At 44.6% G+C, this 10,891-nt stretch overlaps 1 protein-coding gene across 2 annotated transcripts in view; it reads left to right on the top strand.

Annotated features, from left to right (window-relative positions):
• Nucleotides 1-10,891, top strand: part of cdc42bpb (CDC42 binding protein kinase beta (DMPK-like)) — a 57,670-nt gene that overhangs the window by 38,712 nt on the left and 8,067 nt on the right. The window contains exons 17-28 of one of the 2 annotated variants that reach the window (XM_030770377.1): nucleotides 56-161; nucleotides 3,357-3,505; nucleotides 5,047-5,144; nucleotides 5,255-5,334; nucleotides 6,638-6,688; nucleotides 8,101-8,184; nucleotides 8,652-8,729; nucleotides 9,234-9,339; nucleotides 9,545-9,681; nucleotides 9,938-10,077; nucleotides 10,323-10,404; nucleotides 10,675-10,891. In XM_030770377.1, the coding sequence (XP_030626237.1) occupies nucleotides 56-161; nucleotides 3,357-3,505; nucleotides 5,047-5,144; nucleotides 5,255-5,334; nucleotides 6,638-6,688; nucleotides 8,101-8,184; nucleotides 8,652-8,729; nucleotides 9,234-9,339; nucleotides 9,545-9,681; nucleotides 9,938-10,077; nucleotides 10,323-10,404; nucleotides 10,675-10,891 (1,328 nt within the window). The remainder of the gene's footprint in view (nucleotides 1-55; nucleotides 162-3,356; nucleotides 3,506-5,046; nucleotides 5,145-5,254; nucleotides 5,335-6,637; nucleotides 6,689-8,100; nucleotides 8,185-8,651; nucleotides 8,730-9,233; nucleotides 9,340-9,544; nucleotides 9,682-9,937; nucleotides 10,078-10,322; nucleotides 10,405-10,674) is intronic. The other variant, XM_030770378.1, reaches the window with a different exon arrangement.

Raw genomic sequence — 10,891 nt, 5'->3', positions numbered from 1 at the left:
TGCGTGCGTGTGTTTGTGTGCGTGTGTGTGTGTGTGTGTGTGTGTGTGTTTACAGGGTGAGTGATGAGAAGGATGCCCGTGGGTACCTGCAGGCATTGGCCTCTAAAATGACAGAAGAGCTGGAGTCACTGCGTAGTTCCAGCCTGGGCTCCAGGACCCTGGTAAGACTATCTCTGTCATCTCTCTGTTTTCATTTACATTTCTCTCTCTCGCTCTCTCTCTCTCTCTCTCTCTCTCTCTGCCTGTCTGTTTCCATAACACAGTCCCACACAAGACACGTTTCTGTCAGCCAGAACTTAAGAAATATCTTAATTGTTTCCTTTATTGTTTATTATCTTTTAATTAGTGTTTGAGTCAGTTTCCCTCTCTGTAAACACAGTGGGGTCCTATAAGAGAAACTGGCCTCAGGTCAGGATTACGCAGTTATAAGATTAGCCATTCCATCTCATTTCCTTTCTCCGCATACTGTGGTCTCCTGTTTTTTCCTCTCTTCTCTCTCCACTGCCGTTGGCCTTTTGTTTTTCACTCTCTTCTCTGATTAACTTATGCTGGAGACTACTCCACACTGTGTAAGGAACAGACTAACAACAGCTGTCATTTCATATGTGGTAATGCCGTCTGCATGTATGTAGCACGACCAGTGTTTGGTCAAAGTGTCTGAAATGCAGTATTGACAATAATAATGGTCTGATAGAAACACACCCACCTTAAAGGCTGTGCACTACAGGGCAACTTGACTGAGAAGGTTTCTCCTAGTTACACTCTCTCTCTTTCTCTCTCTCTCTCTCTCTCTCTCTCTCTTCCTCTCTGTCTCTAACTCCTTCGCCAAGGGCTGGGCTGACATAATTAAACACATTCTAAGTATGTCCTGTGTGGCAGCTTTAAATAGCAAATCTAATGGAAATTGATTGAAGGGAAGTGACATGTCGACGTTGGAGGTGAGGAAAGAGTTCAGATTTGATTTAATATCCCTCCCTAATCAGGTTAAGGATGAAAATAATAGGAGAGAGAGACAGAAGAGAAACAGTTTCCCTCACACTGGGGGCATTGTTTGGTATTACCAAACAGTAACCTTTACATGGACGTTAGGAATACACTCTCTGAAAACCCAGTCTGCTCCTGTCACCTGCTAAGCACTTTTTTTTTTTTTGGTACAATCCATCAGTCGATTAAGTAAATTGCAGAGTCGCCTGCTGGTCGGAGAGAGAGTTTTGTTGTTGTTGTTGTTGTTGTTCTGTGTTTAAAAAAAAAAAAAAAAAAAAAAAAAAGAAAGAATGAAAAAGCAGCGTGTTGTGTGTTCTGAAGAGAGTCCCAGGTCCTTGACCCTTTGGAGGCGTTTGTGTAAAAACAGTCTGAGGCTTTTCCTGTGTTGTGCTCTCACTGCAAACCCCTCTACTATCGATTCAGAGAAAGAAGCAGGAAACTAGCCACTGCTTCCTTATTTACTGTGTTATTATATTTTTATGGAAGCCTATACCTGTAGGAATGCGGATCTGTGTGAGAAACGCGCTAGCATGAGACATTCACACTGTGTTCAATAGGAGCCATCTGCAGCGTGTTCAGCAGTCTGTCCTCTCACTGTATCTTAGTCATGTCCATCTGTCCAGTGTGTGTGACAGTGCCCGTCTGATTCAACCCTGGTCTAACACGTCTGACTGCTGCCGTGAGGGTCTCTAGGAGCGGCTGAGTATCAGCTGGTTGTTTGGGAACAGACTGTTTCAGAGGAGATCTGCGTTGATGGGGCACGTTTAAACATTAAAGCTAACTGCAGCGCGCTCCTGTTGGACATCTGGTTGCTCTTACAGATTGAGGTCTTTATTTTCCCTCCTTTATCATTAATGTAGCAAGGTTCTGGAGAAAGAACCCAATCCCAGAAGCCCTTGGTCGCTTCCAGGGCCAACAAGCGGGTGAGTGCACTTTCCATCACCTCGCCTCTCTGATTGGATAAGGAAACTCATTCTCATCGGATCCTCCTCATGGCTATAGATCTTCATAACTGTCATTCATCTCTATCTAGTCTTCCTACCACCAATCGGATTCAAATACAGTGGACTGATGTTTGTCCCTGTTGTCTGAGACGTCTCATGTAGGATGACGGAGAAAAATGACTGAAGATGGAATGAATGGCAGTGCTCAGAGCGCTTTTCTCATGGCTGGTCGCATGAGCCACGGGACACTTCTCTGATGAAGGGTCAGAGCTGGAGCCCCTAGCATGACTGATCTCAGATCAGTGTGTGTCCCATTAATCCTCAGTCATATCATAGTGCATCTGACACAGGATCAGCTATTTTAATGGAGATTAATAACATAATAGTCCTTTAATTTGTGTATTAAAGTCTGCCACGGCTCCCCCAGCTGTGAGTTGAATCCCAGATGTAGTTTTTTTGAGGGATTTGGTGCTGTCAGACTGGGCGGTGGTGGATTTTGAGGATGATTTGGGGAACGGACTGTCCTGTCGGAGTAATATTGTTATAAAGCTGATGAGATCTGTGTGTAATGCCTCTGTTAAAAATCCCACACGGCCCCGCCGGTCCTCAGCTCACCGTCTCCCTGTGTAAAACATCATTTCAGCTTTACAGCATCCCCAAAGACTCTTTCTTCAACTGTACATGCTCTCTCTCTCTCTCTCTCTCTCTCAATCTTTTTCTCTCTCTTTATCTTTCACTCTCTAAGACCAAATTCTCATTGTTACAGTCTAATGCATCTTGCAACACAGAAATACAAAAATTCACTTATTTAAAAATGTTTGTTGTAGTTCAGCATAGATGACTCAGTTCAGCTCAGAAGGTTGACTTTTGCACATTTGCCATATCTCCTGTTCTTGAGGAGTTGATTAGGAAATCTCTCTGGACGTGTGCTGTCTTGTGTGAATGCTTCGTCTTAAACAAATCACTCGCAAGCTATTTCATTTGTCAGTGAAACATGAAGTACAGCACAGAGGGAGTGCAAATCTGCCTTAGACCAGACAGATCAGGAAAAGGTTACAAATCATACTTACATGCTATTTGTATGCCATTTTTCATAGCTGGAGAAAAGCCCCTTTATTTAGCCATATTCTGCTAAATGAATATTACTGTGGCTCACTGGAGTGAAACAGAGTGACCTGGCTGGACGGTGCTTTGATATGACTGTACCAGGGTGCAGAATTATCGTAGGTTGTTCTGTATTTATTAGGATATAGAGATGACTCAGTAGGTGTGTAGTTGTTGTGTAGCCAGTCAGCAGTACGGACTGTTAATTCTGCAGCATTTGACTGTGGTGGTACATTTCACCTAACGGTGATATTCAGTTCTCTGCTGACTGTTCTCTTGACCTTACTAATACACGTCATGATCGCTGCTCTCCTGTTCGACCAGGACCCGCTCTGGAAAGTCCGGCGTAGCCAGAAGTTGGACATGTCTGCTCGTTTGGAGCTGCAGTCGGCCCTAGACGCAGAGATCCGAGCCAAACAGCTGGTCCAGGATGAACTGCGCAAGGTCAAAGCAGCCAACATCTCCTTTGAGAAGTGAGCTCTCCTCCTCGAGAATAATCTCCTCCTCATCAACTCTACCTGACATTCACATTACAGACTCATCAGACAACTCTACCTGACATTCACATTATAGAGTCATCAGACAGCTCTACATAACATTCACATTACAGTCATCAGACAACTCTACCTGACATTCACATTACAGAGTCATCAGACAGCTCTACATAACATTCACATTATAGAGTCGTCAGACAACTCTACCCAACATTCACATTATAGAGTCATCAGACAACTCTACCTCACATTCACATTATAGAGTCGTCAGACAACTCTACCTGACATTCACATTACAGAGTCATCAGACAGCTCTACATAACATTCACATTATAGAGTCGTCAGACAACTCTACCTGACGTTCACATTATAGAGTTGTCAGACAACTCTACCCGACATTCACATTATAGAGTTGTCAGACAACTCTACCTCACATTCACATTATAGAGTCGTCGGACAACTCTACCCGACATTCACATTATAGAGTCGTCGGACAACTCTACCCAACATTCACATTATAGAGTCATCAGACAACTCTACCCAACATTCACATTATAGAGTCATCAGACAACTCTACCTGACATTCACATTATAGAGTCATCAGACAACTCTACCCGACATTCACATTATAGAGTCGTCAGACAACTCTACCCGACATTCACATTATAGAGTCGTCGGACAACTCTACCCAACATTCACATTATAGAGTCATCAGACAACTCTACCTCACATTCACATTATAGAGTCGTCAGACAACTCTATCTGACATTCACATTACAGAGTCATCAGACAGCTCTACATAACATTCACATTATAGAGTCGTCAGACAACTCTACCTGACGTTCACATTATAGAGTCGTCAGACAACTCTACCCGACATTCACATTATAGAGTCATCAGACAACTCTACCTAACATTCACATTGCAGAGTCGTCAGACAACTCTACCTCACATTCACATTGCAGAGTCATCAGGCAACTCTACCTGACATTCACATTGCAGAGTCATCAGGCAACTCTATCTGACATTCACATTACAGAGTCATCAGACAGCTCTACATAACATTCACATTATAGAGTTGTCAGACAACTCTACCCGACATTCACATTATAGAGTCGTCAGACAACTCTACCCGACATTCACATTATAGAGTCATCAGACAACTCTACCTAACATTCACATTGCAGAGTCGTCAGACAACTCTACCTCACATTCACATTGCAGAGTCATCAGGCAACTCTACCTGACATTCACATTGCAGAGTCATCAGGCAACTCTACCTGACATTCACATTATAAAGTTGTCAGACAGCTCTACCTGACATTCACATTATAGAGTCATCAGACAACTCTATCTGACATTCACATTGCAGAGTCGTCAGACAACTGTACATAACATTTACATTACACAGTCATCAGACAACTCTACCTGACATTCACGTAACAGAGCATAATTAGACATGTTTGGTTTTCTCTCGCTGTCTTTGTGACATTTGACCTCTGATCCCTCTTCTCTCTCAGCAAACTGAAAGAATCGGAGGCCAGGAACCGTGAGATGGAGGAGAAGCTGGAGAGCATGAAGAAGGAGCTGGAAGACAGTCGCTCACGTTCCGACAAAGGTATCCTGCAGTTCCAGCGCGGGGCACAGATCCATCAGTGCTGAACTGACATTTTTCTCATATTACTCTTTGTTACGGTGTATAATTACTGTGTCTCCTCTCACACACAGGTCTTAAACTGCCAGACTTCCAGGACTCCATCTTTGAGTATTTCAACACTTCTCCTCTGGCCCATGACCTGAACTTCAGAGTGAGTGTTTCTCTGGGTCTCCGCCCCTCTTATGCTACAGACAAAACACTCGGGCGGACTGACAGTCGTTAGGCTACCTCTGCTGTAGGGAAAAATGTCTTCAACATAATTTTTCACTTGCAGCGTTTATTTTGACAGGTTTGGTTTACATCCTGTCTCTCTGCCAAATCATGTTTTTCACAAATCGTGCGAAAGGTGTTCTCCATGTTTCCACCATTTCACATTCCACAGCGACATACACACACACACACACACACACACACACACCATGACCAGTAACACTGCACAACGCTGTGCGCTGTCTCCTCCCTTCCCTCTGATGATTGTGTAATGACGTCTCATGCTTACTCTTTAAAGTTAATCATACTCGGATATTAACTACACGGAGTGCTTCTCATAACAGCCTGTGGATCAGGCTCTGCGTTTGAACAGTGATGGTGTATAACCTGAGTAAAGATACATGCCTTTGTCCATGTGTACCAAGCGTTCAGTATGTTACATAAGCCAGAGCAGAGTTTACAAAGCGTCAGAGGTACTCTGACGACGATCACTCAGATGCTTATTTACTTCCAAATACCATAGACCACACACACATAAACCGTCTCTGACATAGCAGAGGAATAAAAGAGGCGATCCTCCACCTGGCTCTGAGCTTGCTGATGCATTCATCGCCAGGGAGAGCTCACGGACGTGTGTAAGCGTGTGTAACGTGATCCTTTTCTGGAATTAGTCAGATCCACTTTACCGTCCGCGCTCCATAGTGATGGAGTCGACATTCTGCCTGCTTCCAGGAAGTATCAGCTATAATGGGGAACCAGAGCTTCTATGGATTCCAAAGAATCTGAGCATTCTCTTGGCTCCCACGAGATTCCTTAGCTTCCACAGCTTCCACTATGACCTCAGTATTCCATCCATCAATTTATCCTCTAAGATACCACACATCAGACACAGTTCTGAGAATCAGCAGTCACTAGCCTTGGTCTGTGTCAAGGGCTTTTGGCAAGAATGGAATGAAACTATACTTCACTATGAAACCAGTTGTATTTCACACGTTCAGGGACTTCTCATGCCCAGTGGTTAGTAGCACAGATACTAGTCAGATAGTCAAGTTATAGGTTTTCGTTCACTCCCCACTTGATGGATGTCGTATTTATTTTTAGGAAAGCCATCTGGTAGAGGGAGTTATTTTGCCTTGGAAAACCTTTTTTTTTCTAGATGCAAGTAGATGAAGAAGGGACACAAAAAAGTTGTGTGATTTAAATTTTATTTTTGTCCCTCCCAACTGTCACCCCCTACAAAAAAGGATTCTGTTTCGTCCTCGTCCGCGTCGTCTCTACTCGCGTTTTGGGAAGAAGTAAGTTGGCAGTTCGGAGCTTATTCCCCACCTGTTACCTTAACCCAGCAGGAGAGTACAGCCAGCAGACAAACACAGACATTTGGATAAAACTGTCCCGCGAGCCGATTAAAGAGCTCCAAACGGGCCATGGTTTATTCTTTCCCTTATTCTGTGGGTTGTGTTCATATAACAAATTTACACACAAAATCCTGCGCTGAACTGTGTGGCAGCCGTGTGAACGGTAATCGGTATTAATGCAGCTATCTCTTTGTCTGTTGAATGTAATCTCCTGTCATAATACTTCCCACCTCAGCACCAGATCTAGCAGAGCTAAAGCTAGGTGCTAAACGTTAGCAAGCCAATAGGCGTATGCCTACTTTAGGATTAGCATCCATGAGTTAGCATTAACCACCTCCCTGTGCCTTCCTAACAGCTTAAAACGCCTAATGCGAATCATGTCACGCCTCGTTTGTCTAGACTGCAAATACACATTAGTCATGCAAGCTTTTATAGTCTAGAAAGGGAAAAAAAGTACCCGCTTTAATGATGAATTTGATGATTTATTGAAAGAAGCATGCATAAATGAATCAAAGCTAATCAATTCTGGTTGATGTTCCGCGAATTGTAGTCGAACCCCTGAGGCGCTGATGAAGTGAAAGGAGGAGATTATGTCTACACATCAGTGTTTCACCTTGGAACGGTTAATCATGGCATTTTAGTGTGCCGCGTAATACTGGCTTAATTTTATGCTCAAATTATCTTAATCATTTGACAGTCGTCCTGTCAGCTTTGATTGTGGTAATTACACTGTTCACAACCTTGAAGTAGCTTAAGCTGAGCGGACATTGGCACACACGTTTTCACCATGTCAGTAGCTAGATAAAGATTTTTTTCTTTGTTTGTTTTTGTTGTTTTCGATAAGTATAAATGTTATGATACGATAACTCTGAATGAGGATTACTTGTCTTCGCTGATGTGTCGATCACTTAGCCCATTGGTGAAACCAGTGCTCAAATCACTTTCTGGTATGTAGCCATTTGCGTTGACTGTTAGTTTAAATCCGAAACGAAACATATACACAATTACTAGAAAACGGTTTGAACGCGATATCTTCACTGCTGTCAGTTTGGCAGATTACGCGTTGATAAAGTTGAATCGTCTTTCAGCACGGCAAACACACCCCGTGGCATGGAGTCTACAGGGGTGTAGGTGTGTTCGCTTGCGTGTTGAAGAGCTGTTTGATTGGCCTCTGTCTCCACCTGCTGGAGAGACGAAGGACTGGCTAGCAGAGGTTCTAGATGCACGCTTTTAGCTTCCCATAGCTCGTGGCCAGCAAAAAAAAAAAACGGTGCAGTCATTGTCATTCTCTCCGTATCTCCCAATGAGCTCGTGCACACACATTAATACAGCTGTTTGTCTTCCCTCTCCAGACAAGTTCGGTCAGCGAGGTTGATGCTCCACCTCAGAAATCAGACGTTCCCTCTTCCTCTCCATCAGTGGCGTCTGAACAGGATGTGAGTGGCCAGATTTAGTTCCATCAATCTTCCTGCCCTACTAAACCACGTCCCTCCGATGAATCATCCATGTTCTTTTTTTAATTTGCATTGGGGATTTAAAACCGCTTAGTTATCTTTCTGTTTTTGTGATGTATGGAGAGCATATATTTTATTGAACATTTAGAGGTGTTGTTACTAAAGAAGATATTCTGATCTTTTAAATGTTACATATTTTCATTCTTGTTCACACCATGAAGAAAAGTATCTGACTGTGGTGGTAGAGACGCACTGTGTTTACAGTCACTTGATTGTGTTGGCTTTATGTCAGGGGACAGAGGAGAGACAGATACATCATGCTGTATTTGAAGAGTTTTTTTTTGTTTTTTTTTTGAGTGTCTCTGAGTATCAGAAGTTCTCTGTAAAGTCTCCAGAGTCTGGCTGTCCTGTTTTTCCTCCTCATTTTAAATTTGTCCTCTTTCCCACAGGAACCAGTCAAGCCCCCGCCTGCTGCTCCAGCTGCCCCATCTCCCGTCTACCAGTCCTCTTTACTGACTGCGCCAAAGGTATGGCCACCACACCCCTCTGTCTGCTCCTGCCTCTCACACCCGGAACAGAGAACTGTGTGAGCTGTCTGAATGGGCCGCGTCCTAGTTCTTTTATGCAGCTCTGTTACTGCCTGTCCTCTTTCTGAGGTCAAAAAGATTGAAACAGGGCTGGAGATGCTAAAGCTACATCCAAACAAGCCCATCACAAACCTTATGAAGTCCTCATCACAAACCTTATGAAGTCTTCATCAAAAAGGTTATTTATTCTATTAAAAGAGCGAGGTCACCAGGAAAGGGAGTACTGTTGAGAAGTAGGACAGGGCCCATGCAATTCAGTTACATCTCATTTTTATCTGACCGAGGTCTGCTGTGCTTTCCTGTGTGTCAGGTTTAGCTTGAGCAAACTCTCACTGTGAGTGTGTGTGTGTGTGTGTGTGTGTGTGTGTGTGTGTGTGTGTGTGTGTCTGTGTGTGTGTGTGTGTGTATGTCTGTGTCTCTGTGTGTATGTGTGTGTGTTATCAGCCTAAAGCCCACCAACTGAGCATAAAGACATTCTCCAGTCCAACCCAGTGCACACACTGCACCTCACTGATGGTGGGTCTCATCAGGCAGGGCTATGCCTGTGAAGGTGAGTGGACCTCTGGAAAACCTGCCCCAGTTCATCTTCAGTTTGTTTGCCAGTTCAAAGTCCTTGTTTGAATGGATAATTGAGGGTTTTTGTATCAATAAAATGTTCATTAGAAATACATGTTATCTGAGTTGAGCCTCTTGCTGAAGTTTCACTGACTGTGTGTCTCACTGACTCTTTTTTTCCCCTTCTCTTCTTCTCTCAGTGTGTTCATTCATCTGCCATGTGGCGTGTAAGGACAACGCGCCCCTGGTGTGCCCCATCCCACCGGAGCAGGCCAAGAGGCCCCTGGGAATCGATGTTCAGAGAGGGATTGGCACCGCCTACAAGGGCTTTGTCAGGGTGAGAAGTGATTCCTCCTCTAAAGGACGTACAGGGCTGGGGAACTGAGCTCTCTGTGCCGGGCTTTACTCACACACTGGGCAGCAGATAGATCTGCAGTTAGGCCCAGTAGGGAACCACAGGGTTCCCGGTTCCAGTACAGATTAAAGTGCTTCTCACTGCAGCTCTTCTGTTTGTGTGGGGAGTGTCCGCTCATGGGAGGTGTGTGTGTTTGTGTGTATATGTGACGGTGTTATGAGATTCCTGTTTGTTTCAGATCCCAAAACCGACAGGTGTGAAGAAAGGCTGGCAGAGGGCGTATGCAGTGGTGTGTGACTGTAAACTTTTCCTCTATGAGGTTCCTGAGGGGAAGTCCACTCAGCCTGGCGTGGTCGCCAGTCAGGTCCTCGACCTGAGGTCAGCGGGCAGCAACACCTCTCTCAGATGTGGACGCACACACATAAATGCACATACATATATACATTTAAACACATATGGTCAACGTCATCCTATTCTGTTTAAATGTCATTCTATCCTCATGCTTTTACTTTTTCAGTGATTCTGTAAACTTTGTACATAAAGTGCTAGGCTTTGATTATGTAGCATTTTGGCATTGGGCAGGTGTTTGCCTGTTGTGGTTTGACTTTGAAATGTTCTTTCAGAGATGAGGAGTTCTCCGTCAGCTCTGTCCTGGCGTCCGACGTGATTCATGCCACTCGCAAAGACATCCCCTGCATTTTCAGGGTACAGCACTGATCCTTGTGTTTCACTGTCCATGTATTTAAAAAACCCTGTAGTTATGTAGCAGACATGACCTTTTTCCCAGACCTCTGACCCTGGTCTTCTGCCTGTGCAGGTCACGTCATCCTTACTTTATAAAACCCTGTAGTTATGTAGCAGACATGACCTCTGACCCTGGTCCTCTGCCTGTGCAGGTCACGTCATCCTTACTTTATAAAACCCTGTAGTTATGTAGCAGACATGACCTCTGACCCTGGTCCTCTGCCCGTGCAGGTCACGTCGTCCTTACTGAGTTCTCCGGCGCGTACCGTCTCCCTGCTGGTGCTGGCGGAGAGCGAAGCGGAGAAGAGGAAGTGGGTGGGCATTCTGGAGGGCCTGCAGAACATCCTGGCCAAGAACCGTCTGAAGAACCGCGTGGTTCACGTTCTGCATGAGGCCTATGACAGCAGCCTGCCTGCCATCAAGAGCACGCTGTCTGCTGCCATCATCG

The sequence above is a fragment of the Chanos chanos genome, chromosome 4 (genome assembly GCF_902362185.1).
Source record: "Chanos chanos chromosome 4, fChaCha1.1, whole genome shotgun sequence".
Taxonomy (NCBI): domain Eukaryota; kingdom Metazoa; phylum Chordata; class Actinopteri; order Gonorynchiformes; family Chanidae; genus Chanos; species Chanos chanos.
Note: the sequence above shows the minus strand (reverse complement) of the source record. Positions and strands in the feature narration are given on the sequence as shown.